The sequence below is a fragment of the Thalassophryne amazonica genome, chromosome 2, assembly GCF_902500255.1.
Source record: "Thalassophryne amazonica chromosome 2, fThaAma1.1, whole genome shotgun sequence".
Taxonomy (NCBI): Eukaryota; Metazoa; Chordata; class Actinopteri; order Batrachoidiformes; family Batrachoididae; genus Thalassophryne; species Thalassophryne amazonica.
The window spans coordinates 69426482-69449900 of record NC_047104.1 but is presented as its reverse complement, the minus strand read 5'-3'; the positions used below and the strand labels follow the sequence as shown (position 1 = coordinate 69449900).

At 41.1% G+C, this 23419-nt stretch overlaps 1 protein-coding gene across 1 annotated transcript in view; it reads right to left on the bottom strand.

The window, feature by feature from the left end:
* Positions 1 to 23419, bottom strand: part of dna2 (DNA replication helicase/nuclease 2) — an 85469-nt gene that overhangs the window by 57361 nt on the left and 4689 nt on the right. The window contains exons 2-6 of the mRNA XM_034187353.1: positions 22235 to 22291; positions 8576 to 9494; positions 6509 to 6632; positions 6090 to 6239; positions 5780 to 5963 (exon numbers count right to left, since the gene is read on the bottom strand). Coding sequence (XP_034043244.1) covers positions 5780 to 5963; positions 6090 to 6239; positions 6509 to 6632; positions 8576 to 9494; positions 22235 to 22291 — 1434 coding nt within the window. The remainder of the gene's footprint in view (positions 1 to 5779; positions 5964 to 6089; positions 6240 to 6508; positions 6633 to 8575; positions 9495 to 22234; positions 22292 to 23419) is intronic.

Here is a 23419-nt window from a genome sequence, read left to right as displayed (position 1 = left end):
AACGTTGGTCATATTTGCAGACTTCTCTGCCAAACGTATTTGATCCATGATCAAAATGTAATTGGTGCAAATGCAACTGCAATGGAAATGTAATTGACACTGCAAAAACTATTGAAATATGACGGGATAGGAAGGAGTAAACATGTAAAAGTGACAAATCACAGCCCTTGTGGCCTTCGTCGTTTAGCAGATGCACGTCAGGCTCCGGAGAGGGTTCGCAGCCACGCAAAGGGCTCCAATGTAAAGCGGCTGTCTTTGGTTTGTCACACCCAAGGATATAATAATAATAATAATAATAATGACTTGGATTTGTAGAGCACCTTATTATTGCTAAGATACCTACAAGTTATATTATTATTCATTCACTCACACACTGGTGGTGGTAAGCCACTAGTGTAGCCACTGCTGCCCTGGGGCAGATTGACGAGCGTGGTTGCCATTCTGCGCCTGCAGCCCCTCTGACCTCCACCTCATTCATACAACCCCAATTCCAATGAAGTTGGGATGTTGTGTGAAATGTAAATAAAAACAGAATACAATGATTTGCAAATCCTCTTCAACCTATATTCAATTGAATACACCACAAAGATATTTAACGTTCAGACTGCTAAACTTTTTTGTTTTTGTGTGAATATTTGCTCATTTTGAAATGGACGCCTGCAACACATTTCAAAAAAGCTGGGACAGTGGCAACAAAAGACTGGGAAGTTGATGAATGTTCAAAGAACACCTGTTTGGAACGTTCCACAGGTGAACAGGTTAATTGGAAACAGGGGAGTGTCATGACTGGGTATAAAAGGAGCACCCCCAAAATGCTCAGCCGTTCACAAGCAAAGATGGGGTGAGGATCACCACTTTGTAAACAACTGCGTGAAAGAAATAGTCCAACAGTTTAAGAACAATGTTTCAACGTTCAACTGCAAGGAATTTAGGGATTCCATCATCCACAGTCCATAATATAATCAAAAGATTCAGAGAATCTTCTGCAAAGTTGCAAAGTGAAAGCCATACATCAACAACATCCAGAAATGTCGCCGCCTTCTCTGGGCCCAAGCTCATTTGAAATGGACAGACGCAAAGTGGAAAAGTGTGCTGTGGTCTGATGAGTCCATATTTAAAATTGTTTTTGGAAACAATGGACATCGTGTCCTCTGGACAAAAGAGGAAAATGACCATCCAGGTTGTTGCCAGCACAAAGCCAGCATCTGTGATGGTATGGGGGTGTGTTAGTGCCCATGGCATGAGCAACTTACACATTTGTGATGGCACCATCGATGCTGAAAGGTACATCCAGGTTTTGGACCAACACATGCTGCCATCCAAGCAACATCTTTTTCAGGACCATCCCTGCTTATTTCAGCAAGACAATGCCAAGCCACATTCTGCATGTGTTACAACAGCGTGGCTTCATACAACCCCTGGCAAAAATTATGGAATCACCGGCCTCAGAGGATGTTCATTCAGTTGTTTAATTTTGTAGAAAAAAGCAGATCACAGACATGACACAAAACTAAAGTCATTTCAAATGGCAACTTTCTGACTTTAAGAAACACTATAAGAAATCAAGAAAAAAAGATTGTGGCAGTCAGTAACGGTTACTTTTTTAGACCAAGCAGAGGAAAAAAATATGGAATCACTCAATTCTGAGGAAAAAATTATGGAATCACCCTGTAAATTTTCATCCCCCAAATTAACACCTGCATCAAATCAGATCTGCTCATTGACATTGACCCTATGTGTCTTTTTGCAAGGAATGTTTTTGCAGTTTTTGCTCTATGGCAAGATGCATTATCATCTTGAAACATGATTTCATCAACCCCAAACATCCTTTCAATTGTCCAAAATATCAACATAAACTTGTGCATTTACTGATGATGTAATGACAGCCATCTCCCCAGTGCCTTTACCTGACATGCAGCCCCATATCATCAATGACTGTGGAAATTTACATGTTCTCTTCAGGCAGTCATCTTTATAAATCTCATTGGAAGGCACCAAACAAAAGTTCCAGCATCATCACCTTGCCCAATGCAGATTCGAGATTCATCACTGAATATGACTTTCATCCAGTCATCCACAGTCCACAATTGCTTTTCCTTAGCCCATTGTAACCTTGTTTTTTCTGTTTAGGTGTTAATGATGCCTTTCGTTTAGCTTTTCTGTATGTAAATCCCATTTCCTTTAGGTGGTTTCTTACAGTTCGGTCACAGACGTTGACTCCAGTTTCCTCCCATTCGTTCCTCATTTGTTTTGTTGTACATTTTTCGATTTTTGAGACATATTGCTTTAAGTTTTCTGTCTTGACGCTTTGATGTCTTCCTTGGTCTACCAGTATGTTTGCCTTTAACAACCTTCTCATGTTGTTTGTATTTGGTCCAGAGTTTAGACACAGCTGACTGTGAACAACCAACATCTTTTGCAACATTGCGTGATGATTTACTCTCTTTTAAGAGTTTGATAATCCTCTCCTTTGTTTCAATTGACATCTCTCGTGTTGGAGCCATGATTCATGTCAGTCCACTTGGTGCAACAGCTCTCCAAGGTGTGTTCACTCCTTTTTAGATGCAGACTAACGAGCAGATCTGATATGATGCAGGTGTTAGTTTTGGGGATGAAAATTTACAGGGTGATTCCATAATTTTTTCCTCAGAATTGAGTGATTCCATATTTTTTTCCTCTGCTTGGTCTAAAAAAGTAACCGTTACTGACTGCCGCAATCTTTGTTTCTTGATTTCTTATAGTGTTTCTTAAAGCCAGAAAGTTGCCATTTGAAATGACTTTAGTTTTGTGTCATGTCTGTGATCTGCTTTTTTTCTATAAAATTAAACAAATGAATGAACATCCTCCGAGGCCGGTGATTCCATAATTTTTGCCACGGAAGAATGCGGGTACTAGACTGTCCTGCCTGCAGTCCAGACCTGTCATCCATTGAAAATGTGTGGTGCATTATGAAGTGCAAAATACGACAATGGAGACCTCGGACTGTTGAACAACTGAAGTCGTACATCAAGCAAGAATAGGAAAGAATTCCACCTACAAAGCTTCAACATTTAGTCTCCTCAGTTCCCAAATGCTTATAGAGTGTTGTTAGAAGGAAAGGTAATGTAACACAGTGGTAAACATACCACTGTCCCAGCTTTTTTGAAACATGTTGCAGGCATCCATTTCAAAATGAGCAAATATTTGCACAAAAACAATAAAGTTTATCAGTTTGAACATTAAATATCTTGTCTTTGTGATGTATTCAATTGAATATAGGTTGAAGAGGATTTGCAAATCTTTGTATTCTGTTTTTATTTACATTTTACACAACATCCCAACTTCACTGGAATTAGGGTTGTAAATAAGCATATTTTGTGGGAGGAAACCTGAGTGCCCGGAGAAAACCCACACCAACATGAGGAGAACATGCAAACGCCACACAGAAAGGGCAAGAAGTAATCCCACAACCTTCTTGCTGTGAGGCATCAGTGCTAACCATTAAGCCACCGTGCTGCCCAGGGATGTGTGTGAAACTTAACACCATATTACAGTGCAGGCAGCAAGCAGCATTTTATTAATAATTACCGGTGTTGCCGACCGAACGGTCCCCCTAAAAATCAGTCTGAACTGCCTTTACTGCACATGCATCATTAGCCGAGGTTCACGGATCGTCTCCTCGTTTCTGCTTAAAACTGCACTCCAGTCATCATCTATCTCAGCGACAGATATCTGAAGCTTTTGTACAACAATCATTTCCACATAAATTCAGCATTATTTCATCATAACGGACGGAGGAAGTGATCAGAACACTACACAAGCTGCTCGCTGATACGTTCACTGTGCGTCATTCATTTCAAAGAGTCACCAAGTATTGCCTCGTTTCTGCTTAAAATGGCATCATTTCTGCTTAAAACTGACTTTAGAATGATTTAAGAGGTTTTACCTTGTCATCTGATGGCTAATAATCCCATTAATCCATCTGATTACTTTGAGCTGCTGAGCTCCGCAATGATGCATGTGCAGTGACGGCAAGGCGGACCCATTTTTAGGGGTGGACCGTTCGGTCTGCAACACCGGCCTTGAATAAATGCCTGCCTCATTCAAGCGCTGGGTCTGAACACGTTTTGAAATAAATAAATAAATGCCCAGGCTTTTAAACAAGGAAATATGGTACAGACTTTCCTTGAATCGGCTAGTGTCAGTGCTGAACTTCATTTCATACCTCTGTTGCGAGCGGGCACACCCAGACTGCTCTGTCCAGTACATGCAAGGGTTTTTTTTTTTTTTTTTTTTTTTTTTTTTTTTTAATGGAAATGCATTGCGATGGGGATGTTTTGTCTGATGTGAGCAAAAAGCCGTAATACAAAATCTGGTATATACTGCTTTTATTACTTTTGCTGTTACATAAATACAATGGTCATAAGACCATGAAGTCCTTTGAACAAAGAAAGCATAATTATGACTAAATATGGGGAAAGTGGCTTTAAGTAAGTCATTTGTATGTATTGTATTTGCCTGAAACTGTTTACCCTTGTCGGGGACCATGTTGATTTAATTGGAAAATCCATCAACAGTTAATCACCCAAGGAATGTCTGCACCAAATTTCAGAAAAATTCACTGAATAGTAATAGAAAATCAGTGGACAGCAATTCTGTAATTTTGGCGGGGGGGGGGGGGGGGGGGGTAATGGGGAGTTTCGATCCAAGGTCAATACAAATCTTTGTGTTGGCCAACACTGAGTCAAAGAATCTACATGCGGATTTATAGAAAAAATTACAGAGCAATGTTTCAAGTTGCAAAATGTAATGTTGCCCATTTTTGAGGGGCCCACAGAGATTCAGTCAGAAAGTCCAACTGACCACAGCCAGATGGCGCTCCACGCAATGCTTGTACCAAATTTCAGAAAAATTCTATGACTGGTTTTCCATAAAAAAAAAAATCAAAAAAAAAATCATCAAACATGTGGACCTTGATCTAAATGACTAAAAATATATATCAATAAAATAGTGTTGTGAAATTTAGGTTATACAGACAGATTCATAACAAGCACAATCACTGGATTTCTTTGTGGTTTCTGTAAAGACCTGCTGAGGCAGTGGCAAAACACTGTGCTTTATTTGAAAAGAATTCTGAGGTTTCACTGGCACATGGAACCGTTTTCACAACTGTAAGTTGTGCTTGTTTGGAGAAATTCTGTCCTTCTGGCAAATATTTGTATTTTAAAACTCAAGAACCATAAGACATTCAAAATTGAAAATTTTATTCATCAATACTTGGAGGGCAAAGCTCTAAGTGCCAAGAAAGTCATGCATTTCTGACATTCATAAATTACTTTAACTGACTTTTGTTGGGTTTCAAGTAGGAAATGTACCAGAACCCTGAAATGCTCACATCGCCCATCAGATGGCAACACCAGCTTCTCAAATGTGCGACAAGTTCTCAACGTTTTATTCATTTGAGAAGTTAACTTTTGGTGAAAATAAGATGGACTGACAAACAAAAATGAACTTACAGTTGTATCCCTTGCCCTCATGGGTAACTTACTTGTATTTATTACATGTGAAATTATGCCATTAATGTAAGTGCCACCACTCGTACTGTGCAAAGCATTACTGCAACCAAACAGCATACAAAAAATAAAAAATACACTCATCAACAACATGAAAAAAAAATTAAGGCCCCATCTTACCGACCTCACATTGATTTTTCAGAAAAAAAAAAGCTTTATAATACTGTTTTGTTTGTTTTTGGGGTTGTTTTTTGAAGGATGCAGTTCCTGGTTGTCAGGCTTTTTACCTTGAACATATCACCCAGCACAGCACGTCTCATGCAGCGGATGGAGCTAGAGATGCTGGTACCTGAGACGAGGCAGTCAGGAAATAAAACCAGGAAGCCTTGGTCTTTGTCAATTAACCAGGAACCACCATCACACTGACCCTCCAGATGCACCACATCCCTGCAGCTCACTGGTGTTGTCTCCCTGGAACACACCAGGGTAATGAGTAATTATTCAAAAGCGCATTTTACACAAACAATAATGAATTTATCAGATGGACACAAAGATTCTCTGTATTTCCACCAAACACAGAGTGTTACACACACTTACCACCCGTCTTTCAGGAGACACATCTCAGTTGGATGCAGAAATCGGGAGCATGTAATGCTCAGTATTTTGAGGCCAGGTTTCTCTTCCACATCTAAAACCCAGTAGCGGTTATTCAAGCCCCCAGAAAGGATCACTTGATCTGGAACTTTACTGTCGAGACAAAATGCATTCAGACAGAATCATAAACGCCGACTGCTGCACATCTTTTCCTTTCTTCTGGTTATTTGTGGCCAAACGTGTCTCATTAGACCGTTCCCCAGCAGACTGCAGGGATGGGAATCAAGAACCAGTTCCACTGATAAATCAGTTCCAAATGTTCCAATCTATCAGAATCAACAATGACATCAATAGATAAAATATTATCAATTCCCATCCCTACTAGACTGCCACCTGATCAAACTGAGTGTGCAAGTTCTCACCGATCTTTGCTGCATTTGTCCTCTTTGACAAAGTCCACACTAAAGTTCTTATGCTCCACAAACCAATTCTCATCCAAGTCGTCTACAGGAAATGCTGCCAGCACAGCTCCTGGGTTTTCTTCAGCTAAAGAAAGACACAACATTACCAATCAAGTCTCCAAGGCCTCTGTTCACCTTTAATAAATGCTTCATTTGCAAGAAATCTTTTTTTTTTTTATTTGTTTAGGACAGAATGAATGCGAGTGATTGGGACAGCTGACCCGAGAAACAACAACATAATGTAACAGTCAACGTGTTAGTGGTTCAATGGCATCTTTAGAACTACAGCCAGTCAGGTATATATTTTTTTCAGATATTCAAGTTTACACCTCCTTACTTTAGTCTGAGATATTAGCTCTGGTTAGCATGTTTACCAGTGATGCTGCACAAGGATCTGAAATCCCCATCCCCAAATTACGATTTTTTTTAAACTTTGAATGAGAGGGAGCACAGTAGAATAGTCCTGTTACAAGGAGCACCCTTACCAAAAGTAGTATATGCAAGTATGTTTCAAGTATACTTCTAGTTTACTTTTTATATACTTATCAGTACTATTTTTTGGTAAGGGCAGAGGTGGTTAAGGTAGATGAATTGAAATATTTGAGGTCAACTATCCAAAGTAGTGGTAGAGAGGTGAAGAAGAGAGTGCAGGCGGGGTGTAGCGGGCGGAGAAAGTGGCAGGAGTGATTTCTGACAGAAGGATATCTGCGAGCGTAGTGCTAGGCAATATGACCTAAAATTCATATTGCAGAATTTAATTCCTTCACGATAAGTTTATATCACAATATATACAGTTAAGTGTAGAAATTACAGTGTTTCTGAATTGGCCCTTTAGCAAAAGCTAAACTGATTTAAAAAAAAAAAAAAAAAACGAGAACAGATAACATTTATTGTGCAGATCTCAAGACTAGACTAGACAATAGATTTGATGTTTTGATGAAAGAATTAAATACATTTATTTATTGTTGGTTCAGTGGCTGAAGTTTCATCTCTTGAACACGAGACGGCACACCCACTATAAACACATGAAGCGCTTTCAGGACGTCATGGAGCACTTTTCCTCATTTACAAAACTCAACATGAAATCACCAAAAAAAAAATTTTTTTAAATACTTAATTTACTCATATTTGAAGTCAGTCTGGGTAAATTGTCATTCTCTGGCTGATTTTGTTTTTCTGCTTTGATTATTTAATGTTGCTCTTTCTCAAATGTTTGATTCAGGTTACGACGGAGCCTCCGCCCAGAGTGGCCACTGAAATAAACAATTTTGCAAATATTGCATGTCGCAGTGTTGGTCTTGCGGTGTTCAGCAACAGAACTGCTAAGTGTGGAAGACACAGGCTTCTTACTCCTCATCTCGGTGAGAAACACGCCTCAGTTCAGAACACGCCCCCTTACAAGCGTTTCACAGAGGAGATTTCCTGGATTAAAAAAAACTCTGTGGATGTTATCGTGACTAGTTGGTGGAATCCAAATCTCTACAGCCGGCCAAATTTATACCGTGAACCGGTTAAACAGGATATATTGTGAAATCCTATGCAAGCGTGAAAGGGAAAGTTTACAAGACAGTAGTGAGACCTGCTATATGGTTTAGAGGTGGGAATGCTAACAAAACGACAGGAGACAAAACATAAGATGATGTGATTCTCTTTGGGAGTGACTAAGATGGCCAGGATTAGGAATGAACATATTAGGAGGATTGCACAGGCAGGAGCGTTTGGAGACAAAGTCAGAGAGGCAAGCTTGAGATGGTTTGGACACGTGCAGAGGAGGGACCAAGAATATATAGTCTGAGAAGGATTGCGAGGATGGAAGTGTCAGGCAGGAAGGGAAGAGGGAGGCCAAAGAGGAGATTTATAGCTGTATTGAAGGAGGACAAGGTTGGTATGAGAGAGGAAAATGCAGAGGACACAGTGAGATCTAGATGGACGATATGCTGTGGCGACTCCTAACGGGATCAGCAGAAGTTGACAGTATGATTACCACCAGCAGGCAAATAGTTCTAGAAATTTTTCTCAGAACAATACCTTGCACTTTCTCTTGATCCAAAGACATCATGCCAACACAGTCTCCCTCTGATGAGGTTGTGTCCGATTTCGTTAAGCCTTTCATCACAAGGTCAACCTCGTGGCCTTTTGCACTCTGTCTGGTTGGTTGTGAACTAGGTTTATGCATGCGACCATCTGCATCCAGAAGAGTGTTTGGCTTTCTGTTAGTTTCCTCCTCAGTCACCTTATGCTCCACTATTGCAGTAAATACAGATCTGTCATCTTCCTCAGATCTCTCTTGGTGCTTATCATGTTGCCCCAAAGAATGGTGTGAAATGGACTTTCTCTCATCATTAATATCAGTTAGTTTGTTTTGTCCGAAACTCTGATCTTCTATTCTCTCAGAATGACCCTTTGCTTGGCTGGTGTCACTGGAAACACAAGTGTCCTTCACACTGCCATTAGCAGGCCTGGTTAGGTCTTGGCTGGTACATGCGGTGCTGACAGCAGTTTTTTGGGTTTCTGTGCTGGACGTTCTTTGCCTTTTGGCATTAACTGACAACTCAGGAGGGCTAAAAAGTCTTTTCAGGGAGCTCTGAGGTCCTGCTCCTCCATCCACAGATGACATTCTTTGCATCATCTTCCCTTTGGAGCAAGACCTTTGACAGACGGGGGATCTCTGGATGAGCTTCTCCAGACTGACCAACTCTCGAATGGGCTGAGGGCTAGACAGACTTTGGTCTCTCTGTGAAATGAGCTGGATTTGACTGGTGGGAGTCTCAGGCACAGACAGGAGGTCTGAGGAGGAGGGCAGGTTTTCAAGGTCTCCAAGTATGTGCCTCTTCATTGGGGAACAGGCAAGCAGTCTACATGTTAAACTTCCACCACCTTTGATCTGAGGTTCAACCTTGGCAGGTGCAAAGGTAGTTATGGGTAATTTTGTGGAAGGTAACAAATCCTAAAAGAAACAAAAAGATGTGTATATGAAGATAAAAGTGAAAAAAATACTCAAGTAAATTGTGAATACAGTTAATTATCTGCAAGAGACAACATCATTTTCATTGTGATGTGCAAACATGTTGGGCCCTGTCATGACCCAGTGAGCACTAGCCACAATTTCACAACAGATTTTTTGTTGAAAACTGGGTGATATTTTAACATGTGAAACGTTTGCATCTTTTAAAAAAAAGACCATAAAGATACCACACTTTTTCCTATCATTCCTGAGTCCTTTTGTGTGATCAACAAAAAATTACAACAGTCACTTTAACAGACTGTCATCTGTCAGTCCCTTTAATGCTCTGTTAATGTTATAAATGTGAAGTGTAGTGGTCATGACATCATGTGATGCTGTTGCATCTGGTGTGCAACATGTAACAAACTTAAATTCCTCTACAGAAATACAAGAAAATTTGATTAAAAAAAAAAAGTAACTTTTGGTATCTGCCTTGATACAGTGTCATGGCTGGTATCTGCCTTGATACAGTGTCATGGCTGAAACTTTGGGCTCAGGTGTAGCAACGTCTTCCCCTGAAACCACTCGAACCAACCAAGAACCAAAAGATGTTCCATGATAAAGTTCAAGTGGGGGACAACGTGAAGTGCTACGGACCGAGACTACCTCACCAGAACACCGTAGGCCGACCTGCATGTTCCTTCCCCGTTGGGCTGGACCTCACCTGGTGTGTGACAAACTCTCCATTGACGTGGACCAATTTAAAATTAGCAAAGATCAAAGAAATACTACCAACAAACTAATATACCACAATCGAAGGAAATGATACCAAAACCCTGTGAGACACGTCGGGGACACCACAGTCACTGACTAAGAAAGAATAATTAAATCCAGTTGCGTCAGAACTCGCTGCAGACTTTTGCGAGATGTGCAGCACCAGCAAAACGGTTAATACTGCAAAATGTAAAGCAGACAACCTACGTTTAGCAAATCTATAAATGTACAGAGCACAGTAGATGCTGTCCATAAATTGGCCACTCCAACTTTACCCAAGCGGGGGTGGACATACTGTCTAATTCAAAATCATGCAACCTAATCTTAAAACCCACAAACCAACCTCTATGTTAAGACATTTAAAGCAACCTACAAATTCAAACAAAAATAAATAATAGGATAAAAGACACAGACCAGCAAGGTCTCTAAACTGCTGGATGTGGCCTAACCCCGACCAGCCTGAAAAGTAACACTTCGTAATACAGACCAACCTCGAAAATAAACTTGGTATTTTGATTTTTGTTTTCTTCATTTGAGCCACTTTGCGGCTCTGACAGCAGCCCGGGTGGCAACCCCGCCTGTGAGGACATCATCCACCAGCGAATTTTCTCAGCCAACTTCACCTCTGTGATTCAGAGTTGGACCCCAAACTCTTAATCAAGTGGGGAACTGTAGTGAATATAGCCACAGACATATCTTTACAGAATCAAAAATTGCCTTAATTTTTCACTTTTAACAAAGAACTGACTCTCCAGACATTTCTAAGGCCGGAATGTCTTAAGCTGAAGGACTGTGCTATCACTTGTAGCAGGAATATTGTGAGAGTTTGCACAGAACCAAATGTGTTTCATCTTCCCCCTTTCACAAATGGCCTTAATTCTGCACACCAAAGCCTGGAGAACATCAAAATGACAAACTGTTTTTTCCTGGCCAGACCAGAACCAAGAATGTCAAATGCCACATACTTGTTAATTCATTTATGATACCTCAAAGCATTCTTTTGGGAGCCAAGCAGACATCTTATGGCCTTGTCACAACTTGACTATTTAGCCTGCGTATGCCGACCGTATTAATGTCATACGTCTAATACATTAATGCAACTGTCACATCTTGACGATTATCCAGCATATGCCGACAGCCCCGTTTACACTCAGTGATTTGGGTCGGTACTGCATGGTGTGGTGCGGGTCAGAAACAGAGTCATTTAACATTATTTTATTTTCATTTTTTATCTTGGTGGACCATTTTCATTGTGTACAGAATTCCGATGAGTGGACTGGCTGTAAATGCTGCTGTGAATTAATGAAGTGCTGTGACTCTTTAAATGTTGAAAGTGCTGTCTGCTTCATGATCAGGTCTGATCAAGTCATCACAGACCTGAATAATGAAATGTTGTGATGATTTAAACTTTTAAAGCACCAGCTGACCGCAATCAGGTGTGATCTGAATGAAGTGCTGTGTGATCTGTCAGTGTGGTGATCACCGACAGTGACTGCGCTTTAAATGTTTAAACAGTACACTAATCAGACATGTTCACACCTGATCGATCAGGTCATCTGACGATCACACCACAGCGACAACACGTTAAAGAGTTATAGCGCATTAATCAGGTGTGATCACCCCGATCGATTGATCAGGTCGTCTGATGATCACGCCACAGCGATGGCGCTTTATAAGTTTAAATCGCTTTGATAGTTTAAATCATCACAGAGCTTCTGTGAGTGCAACAAAGGCTGAGAAACGCATTTGCAGCAGAAAAACCATAGAAGGACTTGCGTTTCCAGCCACGAATTAAAGGATTTTCAGTCGTCATTTTCAAAAAATCAGGAGCTTTATGTGGATTCATGTCCATCTGTGATGGTGAATTGGACTGAAATGAACAGGTCAGATTTACTCCGTGTGTGAATGAAACAGTCTGTCTGCTTAAAGACTGCAGCTTTCAGCCAATCAGTGGACAGCATTAATGGACAGATTTGGACTTATGAGTAAATTACAAGAAACTTGTGCCAACAGTCACATAACTTACCGACAACTTATGTCCCGCATGTATGTACGTATGAGTCACACGCTGGCATGAGTTGAAAATTTTCAGCATGCCCAAATTTTTTGAGGAGCTCAAAAAAAAAAAAAAAAAAAAATATATATATATATATATATATATATATATATATATATATATATATATATATATATATATATATTATCTGGACTCATGTGTGTATCAGTCTTCGATCCTGTGTCTTTAATTTTCTCTTTATCATGATTCCAGTCCCTGGTTATATATATCTGGCCATTGTATTTTAGTCACTTGTTAAGTCTTGTTTTGTTTTGTTCTGAGTATCTCTTTTCTGTGCATATTACTTTTGTCATTGGTTTTATGCTGCGTTTATCCTTTATTTTCTGGGTCGTCATTAGTTGTATTTTCTGTTTTACTGTTGCCACTTGTTGGTCCCGTTCTAGTGTGGTCTCTACCTTTATTTTCTTGTTGATCACTGTCTTATGTTGGCACTCTTTTCTTGTCTTCCTCTCTGCGTTAAGTTTTTCAGTTTTTATCACAGTTGGCTGGGGTTTGATTTTCAGTCACTGAGTCTGTTTCTTTTAGTCACGCCCACCTGTCACTCTACTCCTGCCTCACCTCTGTCTTGTCTGACCACACCCCTTCCAGCACTTTCCCTGACACCTGTGTCTTGTTTTCCTAATTACTGCACCTGTTATTTAAACCCCTCACTTTCTCCACTCCCTGCCAATTCGTTTGTGCTTTCTAGTTCACGTTCCAGGCCTTTGTCTTGCTCTGTTTTGCTCTGCAGTGTTTTTGACCATGTTCTGCCTTTGACCTTGCTCTCGCCTCAGCCCATGACCATTGCTGCCTTGTGTTTTCACCAGTGCATGTTTTTGGACCTCGCCTTAGCCTGTCACCAGCCTGTACCGCCGCCTCTCTGACTGTCTACTTGTGTACCGAATCCCTGCCTGCCTTTTTGAGATAAAGCCTTTATACAATCACACCTGTCCCTGTGAGTTTTGCATTTGCATCCATCCACCTTCTGTGCCACGCCTAGTCTGATCCTGACATATATACACATACATATATACATATATATATATATATATATATAAACTTACCTGTAACTTATTGGACTTATGCCAGCATTTTTTAATATGGTTGACATACACTCGCTAAATGGTCAAGGTGAGACAGGACCTTTAAATCCCTTTCACACCAGGGCAACTTAAGAGTTGCATAATGCCGCGTACTGACTGTGCAGGCCTACACCGAATTTATATAGCCCTATGTGGCAATACTCTGAGGGACGCAAAAAATGAAACACATTTAATTTTTTTTTTCAAGGGCTTTCAGCGTAGAGCACGGACACAGTGTTCCACGCAAGTCTACACAACACTCCACTACTGTATGTAAATCTAAAGAGCACTGCACTACTGTATACCATGCCTCCGCAATTGTACACAACCCGATGCCGGGGCAAAAAAATCCTTTTAGGGTTTTTTTTTTTTTTTTTTTTTTTTTTTTAAATCAGTACATACCTGCATTGCTAGATTTTATTCATCCTGCTGGACTTTGCTGGCACTGAAGCTTCAAAACCAGAGAAGAAGAGGCGGGCCGGCCAAGTTTTCACATCCACTAACTCCTCATGGACAGACAACCAGTCCACATCCACTCCTCACAGACAGATCGCGTGTGCAATCACTGGGTGCAGCTTTCTTTCACCTCCTCGAGTTCTTTCATGATTGTGGCACATTAAATAAAGTCCATTAATTCCTGGAAATAATGTATTCTGACTTATTCCAATGTATCACATCCATCTGCATGTCCAGGCAGTCTGTTAAAACAGCATCATAGAGCCAAGCTTCTCCCCACTGCGCACAAGGTTTTTTTTCCCTGCACGCAACTTTTGCAGCCATTTCAGCATACTTGATACGCAGCACAAGGCAACTCTACGTAAGCCCAATGTGAAAGGGGCTTTACTAACTTTTCAGTCATAGAATCAAAAAGATACTGCAAACCCCTCTTTCAGGCGGTCAACTAAGCCCAAAGGCTGAAGTCTTCAGCGTATACAATGAGGCAAATAAGTATTTGATCCATTGTCGATTTTGCAAGTTTTCCCACCTACAAAGAATGGAGAGGACTGTCATTTTTATCGTAGGTACACTTCAACTGTGACAGACAGAATCTAAAATAAATAAATAAATAAAAATAATAAACATAATTAATTTGCATTTTATTGCATGAAGTAAGTATTTTATACAACAGAAAAACAGACCTTAATATTTGGTCCAGAAACCTTTGTTTGCAATTACAGAGGTCAGATGTTTCCTGTAGTTCTTGACCAAGTTTGCACACTGCAGCAGGGATTGTGGTCCACTCCTCCATACAGATCTTCTCCAGATCTTTCAGGTTTCGAGTTTCAGCTCCCTCTAAAGATTTGCTATTGAGTTCAGGTCTAGAGACTGGCCAGGCTACTCCAAGACCTTGAAATGCTTCTTACAGAGCCCCTCCTTAGTTGCCCTGGCTGTGTGTTCTGGGTCATTGTCTTGCTGGCAGACCCAGCTACGACCCATCTTCAATGTTCTTACTGGGGGAAGGAGGATGTTTGCCCAAATCTTGCGATACATGACCCCATCCATCCTCCCTTCAATATGGTGCAGTTGTCCTGTCCTGGTTGCAGAAAAGCACCGTCAAAAATGCTTCCACCCCCATGCTTCACAGTTGCGACAGTGTTCTTGGGGTTGTTCTCATCCTCCAAATATGGCGAGTGGAGTTGATACCAAAAAGCTCTATTTTGGTCTCATCTGACCACATGACCTTCTCTCATGCCTCCCCTAGACCATCCAGATGGTCAATGATGAACTTCAAACAGGCCTGGACATGTGCTGGCTTGAGCAGGGGGACCTTGCGCCTGCAGGATTTTAAACCACAACGGCATCATGTTTTACTAATGTAATCTTTGTGATTGTGGTCCCAGCTCTCTACAGGTCATTTATCAGGTCCTCCCGTGTAGTTCTGGGCTTTCTCAGAATCATCCTTACCCCATGAGGTGAGATCTTACATGGAGCCCCAGACTGAGGAAGACTGACAGTGATCTTGTTTCTTTCATTTTCTAATAATTGCACCAACAGTTGTCTTCTCACCAGCTGCTTTCCTGTTGTCCTGTAGCCCATCCCAGCCTTGTGCAGGTTTACAATTTTGTCCCTGGTGTCCTTAGACAGCTCTTTGGTCTTGCCACTCCGCCACAAACTCTGCCGTTTGTGTCAGAGATATGAAGAAAATGAGAAATATTTGTTATTTCTTTAATTATTTGGTTGAAATTGCAAAATAAAACAAAAGTACAACATTTCAGTTCATTTTTTGGAAAATCTGTGTTGGGCGGGAGAGGAAATTTGAACTCCAGTGCCGGGCAGAAATTTGCAGTACTGGGCGGTACCGTCCTGCGCCCCCCACTGTAGCTAGAACCCCAATATCCATCATAGGAATTAACCCACAGTGCCTCCTGCTGGATCAAATTTAGAAGGACACGAACCCCTCAATACATGAATATACTTTCTTTTAACGAAAGAGAAAAATTGTAATTTCTTTTCCTGTTGTTATAGTTAACCAAAGACAAAATTTATATTACAATTTAATCTGTTATGCGCTTCTTTCATGTGATGAGTATTCCTTTTAATAACTATTGCTGCATGTTTAAATGTTATTTGTTGAATAATTAATGAATTGTCATGGTGAAAAGTGTTTGTTAATCACTTCCCTTTTCGAGGATGGGTTTAGGTGAGTCGGTCATCTTATATTTTGTTAGCCACAGCTGAAAGAAGGTACATGTCATTCAATGTATCTGATGTGTTTTTTTTTTTTTTTTAATAACTTTCTTTTGAAGAAACCTGAGACCAGGTGGGCGGAGCTTATGACCATGATCTTAGCCTCTTTAAAATGAACCAGAAACAAAGGACCCCTCTCTTCTTCCATTCTCTTGCTTTTTCACACTCTTCAGATCGCCATCTTCTTAGACTCTCTTGCATCCCTCTTCAACATTCTCTAAGTCTTTAACTTGTGGTTTTTGTTTCATTGTGTTTCTTTTTGTTCCTTAACATTTGTTGTTTGACCAGTGGCGGCTCCAGAGATATTTTCTGCAGGTGATGTGGGGGTGCTTGGCATTTTTATGAGGGTGCTATGGGCTCATGTGTTGCGACGGCTCTCTGCTAAAGCTCTGCCACATTCAGGGGGGTGCGTACACATAGCCACATTCTGATCTGCAACAGTCACTAATGACATACAGAATGACCAAAGTCACACACACAAACCTAGGTTACTGTTCAATACAAGTATTCACAGACCTCCACATGTAGACTATAGCCTCAGGAGAAAAATGCCAACAGCAGGCAAAGAGAAAATATTTCACCTACCACTGATGTTTTCATAACAGCACAATGTGCCTGTTGTTGTAGTTAAGAGCAAAAGCATCAATGATTTAGTTGCTGTCCAGATGCCGTGTTCTCTGAAGGATAATTTCCAGGAGTTACACCGGGTCACTGGTTTGTCTGTACCTACTGCTGTTCCTCGGGTACAACCCCTGGCAATAATTATGGAATCACCGGCCTCGGAGGATGTTCATTCAGTTGTTTAATTTTGTAGAAAAAAAGCAGATCACAGACATGACACAAAACTAAAGTCATTCAAAATGGCAACTTTCTGGCTTTAAGAAACACTATAAGAAATCAGGAGAAAAAAAAAATTGTGGCAGTCAGTAACGGTTACTTTTTTAGACCAAGCAGAGGGAAAAAATATGGAATCACTCAATTCTGAGGAATAAATTATGGAATCACCCTGTAAATTTTCGTCCCCAAAACTAACACCTGCATCAAATCAGATCTGCTCGTTAGTCTGCATCTAAAAAGGAGTGAACACACCTTGGAGAGCTGTTGCACCAAGTGGACTGACATGAATCATGGCTCCAACACGAGAGATGTCAATTGAAACAAAGGAGAGGATTATCAAACTCTTAAAAGAGGGTAAATCATCACACAATGTTGCAAAAGATGTTGGTTGTTCACAGTCAGCTGTGTCTAAACTCTGGACCAAATACAAACAACATGGGAAGGTTGTTAAAGGCAAACATACTGGTAGACCAAGGAAGACATCAAAGCGTCAAGACAGAAAACTTAAAGCAATATGTCTCAAAAATCGAAAATGCACAACAAAACAAATGAGGAACGAATGGGAAGAAACTGGAGTCAACGTCTGTGACCGAACTGTAAGAAACCACCTAAAGGAAATGGGATTTACATACAGAAAAGCTAAAAGAAAGCCACCATTAACACCTAAACAGAAAAAAACAAGGTTACAATGGGCTAAGGAAAAGCAATCGTGGACTGTGGATGACTGGATGAAAGTCATATTCAGTGATGAATCTCGAATCTGCATTGGGCAAGGTGATGATGCTGGAACTTTTGTTTGGTGCCATTCCAATGAGATTTATAAAGATGACTGCCTGAAGAGAACATGTAAATTTCCACAGTCATTGATGATATGGGGCTGCATGTCAGGTAAAGGCAGTGGGGAGATGGCTGTCATTACATCATCAATAAATGCACAAGTTTACGTTGATATTTTGGACACTTTCCTTATCCCATCAATTGAAAGGATGCTTGGGGATGATGAAATAATTTTTCAAGATGATAATGCATCTTGCCATAGAGCAAAAACTGTGAAAACATTCCTTGCAAAAAGACACATAGGGTCAATGTCATGGCCTGCAAATAGTCCGGATCTTAATCCAATTGAAAATCTTTGGTGGAAGTTGAAGAAAATGGTCCATGACAAGACTCCAACCTGCAAAGCTGATCTGGCAACAGCAATCAGAGAAAGTTGGAGCCAGATTGATGAGAGTACTGTTTGTCACTCATTAAGTCCATGCCTCAGAGACTGCAAGCTGTTATAAAAGCCAGAGGTGGTGCAACAAAATACTAGTGATGTGTTGGAGCGTTCTTTTGTTTTTCATGATTCCATAATTTTTTCCTCAGAATCGAGTGATTCCATATTTTTTTTTCCCTCTGCTTGGTCTAAAAAAGTAACCGTTACTGACTTTCAATTTTTTTTTCCTGATTTCTTAGTGTTTCTTAAAACCAGAAAGTTGCCATTTGAAATGACTTTAGTTTTGTGTCATGTCTGTGATCTGCTTTTTTTCTACAAAATTAAACAACTGAATGAACATCCTCCGAGGCCGGTGATTCCATAATTTTTGCCAGGGGTTGTAGTTCTTTAGGCCACACAGACCTCACTTCTTCTTTTCAATTCCACTCATGGATACAACCCCAATTACAATTAAGTTGGGACATTGTGTAAAATGTAAATAAAAACAGAATACAATGATTTGCAAATCCAATTCAACCTATATTCAGTTGAATACACCACAAAGACAAGATATTTAATGTTCAAACTGATAAACTTTATTGTTTTTGTGCAAATATTTGCTCATTTTGAAATGGATGCCTGCAACACGTTTCAAAAAAGCTGGGACAGTGGTATGTTTACTGATGTGTTACATCACCTTTCCTTCTAACAACACTCAATAAGCATTTGGGAACTGAGGACACTAATTGTTGAAGCTTTGTAGATGGAATTCTTTCCCATTCTTGCTTGATGTACGACTTCAGTTGTTCAACAGTCTGGGGTCTCCATTGTCGTATTTTGCGCTTCATAATGTGCCACACATTTTCAATGGGCGACAGTGTGGACTGCAGGCAGGTCAGTCTAGTACCTGCACTCTGTTACTACGAAGCCACGCTGTTGTAAATAAGCAGGGACGTCCCTGAAAAAGACGCTGCTTGGATGGCAGCATGTGTTGCTCCAAAACCTGCATGTACCTTTCAGCATTGATGGTGCCATCACAGATGTGTAAGTTGACCATGCCATGGGCACTAACACACCCTCATACCATCACAGATGCTGGCTTTTGAACTTTGCAATGGTAACAATCTGGATGGTCTTTTTCCTCTTTTGTCTCGAGGGCACGACGTCCATGATTTCCAAAAACAATTTGAAATGTGGACTCACCAGACCACAGCAGTTTTCCACTTTGCGTCTGTCCATTTCAAACGAGCTCGGGCCCAGGGCGGCATTCCTGGTTGTTGTTTATGTATGGCTTTCGCTTTGCATGGTAGAGTTTTAACTTGCACTTGTAGATGAAGTGACGAACTGTGTTAACTGACCATGGTTTTCTGAAGTGTTCCTGAGCCCACGCGGTAAGATCCTTTAATGGGAAATGGGAAATGGACTGCATTTATATAGCGCTTTTACATCTGCATCAGACACTCAAAGCGCTTTACAATTATGCCTCACATTCACCCCGATGTCAGGGTGCTGCCATACAAGGCGCACTACACACCGGGAGCAACAGGGGATTAAAGGCCTTGCCCAAGGGCCCTTAGTGATTTTCCAGTCAGGCGGGGATTAGAACCCATGATCTTCTGGACTCAAGCCCAACACCTTAACCACTAGACCATCACCTCCCCTTTACACAATGATGTCGGTTTTTAATGCAGTGCCACCTGAGGGATCGCCGGCCACGGGCATTCAAATGTTGGTTTTCGGCCTTGCGGCTTACATGTAGAAAGTTCTCCAGATTCTCTGAATCTTCTGATTATATTATGGACTGTAGATGATGGAATCCCTAAATTCCTTGCAATTGAACATTGAGAAACATTGTTCTTAAACTGTTGGACTATTTTCACACGCAGCTGTTCACAAAGTGGTGACCCTCGCCCAGTCTTTGCTTGTGAATGGCTGAGCCTTTTGGGGATGCTCCTTTTATAACCAATCATGATACTCAGCTGTTTCCAATTAACCTGTTCACCTGTGGAATGTTCCAAACAGGAGTTCTTTGAGCATTCATCAACTTTCCCAGTCTTTTGTTGCCACTGTCCCAGCTTTTTTGAAGTGTGTTGCAGGCATCCATTTCAAAATGAGCAAATATTTGCACAAAAACAATCTATCAGTTTGAACATTAAATATCTTGTCTTTGTGGTGTATTCAAATGAATATAAGTTGAAGAGGATTTTCAAATCATTGTATTGTTTTTATTTACATTTCACACAACGTCCCTTCATTGGAACTGGGGTTGTACTAACTTACAAAATTATTCATGGATTAGTGCTTCCCTACCTTGCTAATCTAATTACACCCTACGTACTAGCCCGTGCTCTGCATTCTCAGGGCGCACGATTATTCTGTGTCCCTAAGATTAAAAAAGTCTGCAGGCCACAGGGCTTTCTCTTAACATGTGCCTGCCTTGTGGAATGATCTCCCGGTAGAGATAAAACAGTCAGATTCTGTAGAGACATTCTTTGCATCTAAAGATGCATCTATTCTCTCTCTCGTATGGCTAGCATACCAGTATAGTACGGAACTATGCTTCCTCTCCTTTTAATTCACATTATTAACAATGGAACAGGTCTCTGCCTCACTACATCTAAATTCTGGGTCTGTTAGTGAAGCACAGGGCTAGCTGCAGACAACTACCTTTCGTAATCTCTTTGCTTCCCTACTGATTTACTGCTGGTGAATTAATGCCTCAGGTGCAGTTATTTCCGGCCGACTGATTATGCTCTTTTTCTCTCTGTCTGAGGCACTGACAACACCAATGACTGTTTCTGGCACTGCACCACAGACCGCCAGACTGACCTTGGAATGCCACACCTGTTGCACCACTAACCGGAAGTTGTGCCTTGCAGCCTACATGGACGCCTATGTATTAGAGACCCAAGATGGACTCTATTTTCAATTAAGGACTCTGTTTTTGTTGCTCGTCTGCTTCTTCTATTTGTAAAGAAACTCTTGTACAATCTGTAAACCTTGTAACTGTTAGAATGGCCTAAGCAGTGGGTCACTGGGTCTGGTCTGCTTGAGGTTTCTACCTCATTATCACCATAAGGAGTTTTTCCCATACCACTGTCACCTATGTGTTTGCTCGGGGGGGGGGGGGGGGGGGGGGGATGATTGTTAAGGTTCGGCCTTACTCGTGTAAAGTGCCTTGAGGCAGCTTTTTGGTGATTTTGCACTATACAGTGGTCCCTCGTTTATCGCAGGAGTTACGTTCTAAAAATAACCCGCGATAAGCGAAATCCGCGAAGTAGTCAGCACTATTTTTTTGCAATTATTATAGAAGTTTTAAGGCTGTAAAACCCCTCACTTTTCTCTCCTGTGTAAACACTCTCTTTTCTTCTTCTGGGCGAGAAGATTATAAACAGACACACGCAGAACACAATGCGTGTGCTCTCCCTTCACTCACTGCCTCTGGAGGTACAGATGCGGGACCCGCAAAGAATCCAAGTCCTCTCTCGGTGGCCACGGAGCTCTGCAGCTGCGGTCAACATCCGCATGAAAACAGTGAGAGTAGTCTCTGGACCTGTTGCCAAATTTGGCGCAGCTCTGCACAGTAGACAGGAGGGCGGTGTGAGTGGCCCGCTGCTGCGTTTTCCAAGCCCGCAGACTCAGTAAGCACATCGGAGGCAGTGAGAGCAATCACGGTGATGCCGACCGGTGCCGCGACCAGCCCGCCTGATAAGGACGCAGAACACAATGCGGTTTAAAAAAAAAAAAAAAAAAAGCATGCAAAATTGCACTAAAAAACTCCACGAAACTGTGAGGCCGCGAAAGGTGAACCGCATTATAGTGAGGGACCACTGTACAAATAAAATAAACTGAATTGAACTGAGTGAAGAACTACTAAAGAAAATTGAGCAGTGTTGCTTACAGCAGCACTGGTGAGGTAAATGAACTACAATACCAGCTCTTCTGGACAATGCAGATGAAGTGTCTGTCCAAGGACACAGACAAGTAATATGATGTGGAACCAAACCAACGTCTCACATACCAGCAGCCCAACTCTTCATCCCACTGAGTGACTGGTTCTACCCTGGTCTGATGGAGGAAAAATAGACAAAGAAGATACAATTCCACCTACCTTCTGTTTCTGGGTGGAAAAGAAGGCTGAGATGTCCTTCTGCCCTTCCAGTGTCACCTAACAGAAACCACAAACAGAATTTGCAGCTTGTGTTGATTTTCAGAAGAAGAAGGGCCTTTACTGTCATTGTACATACATAAATACATCAAAATCTGTGCTCTGTATCTAACACATCATAAACACAGTCCAACCACTAGGAGCAGTGGGCAGACACAGTCCGATGCCTGGGGACCACCTCCAGATGTAAAGATACTGTCCTGACCAGTGTAGTGAAAGAAGCAGACTGTAAATAAGCATGTTTTTGATTGTGGGAGGAAACCCACACAGACACAGGGAGAACATGCAAACTCCACACAGAAAGAACCATGCAGGAAGCAATCTCAAGACCTTCTTCTTGTGAGGTAACAGTGCAAACCACTAATCCACTGTGCCGCCAAACAACCGCTCAATCATCTACTTTATTTCTACTGTGACCTGGTTTCAAACTCAGGTTTGTTGCAGCCACAAAGCACTGGGCGCTGGCTGCACTACACGCTCACAACATGCTATCTGGCTGTTCAGTGTCTGATGAGGACACCCCCCCAAACAATTGCTGATTAAATTCCTCATGGATTTCAAAGTAAGGCAAATTTTTTTTTTGTCTCAACACAAAACTATGTAAATTTTACAACTGGTCCAATATTTCAACCCTTCAATAAAATTTCAGATATCAAACATGAACACTCACTCTGATCCAGACATGGACACATCATTTCTTAAAACTTGTTCAATGTCATCCCATGTTGCTCCCTTACACAGGGGACAGGGAGTTGTTATTGCCATATAAGCCGCCGTTTATTGCTGGATGGCTGAGGGTTAATTATTGATGAGTGGCACATGACTCATTGCTGTGATCACGCCCCAGCTCCAAAGTGGAGTGAACAGGAAAAGTAAACAACAGAATCAGAAATGTTACAATATGTAAACGCCTTCTTCATCATAAACCAGGTATCTTGTTATTTTTACTGGTTGCAAACTACTTTAAACCATTAGCCAAAAAAAAAAAAAATCATCAAGATAATCTGTAACCATTTGGAACAAATCTACAGAATAAAAGTGAAGTGGCCTCTGTGTACATGTGTGCATGTGTGTAACTTTGTTCACAGAGAAACTGGGGAGAGCTGACATTTGCTGTTTGGTATGTTT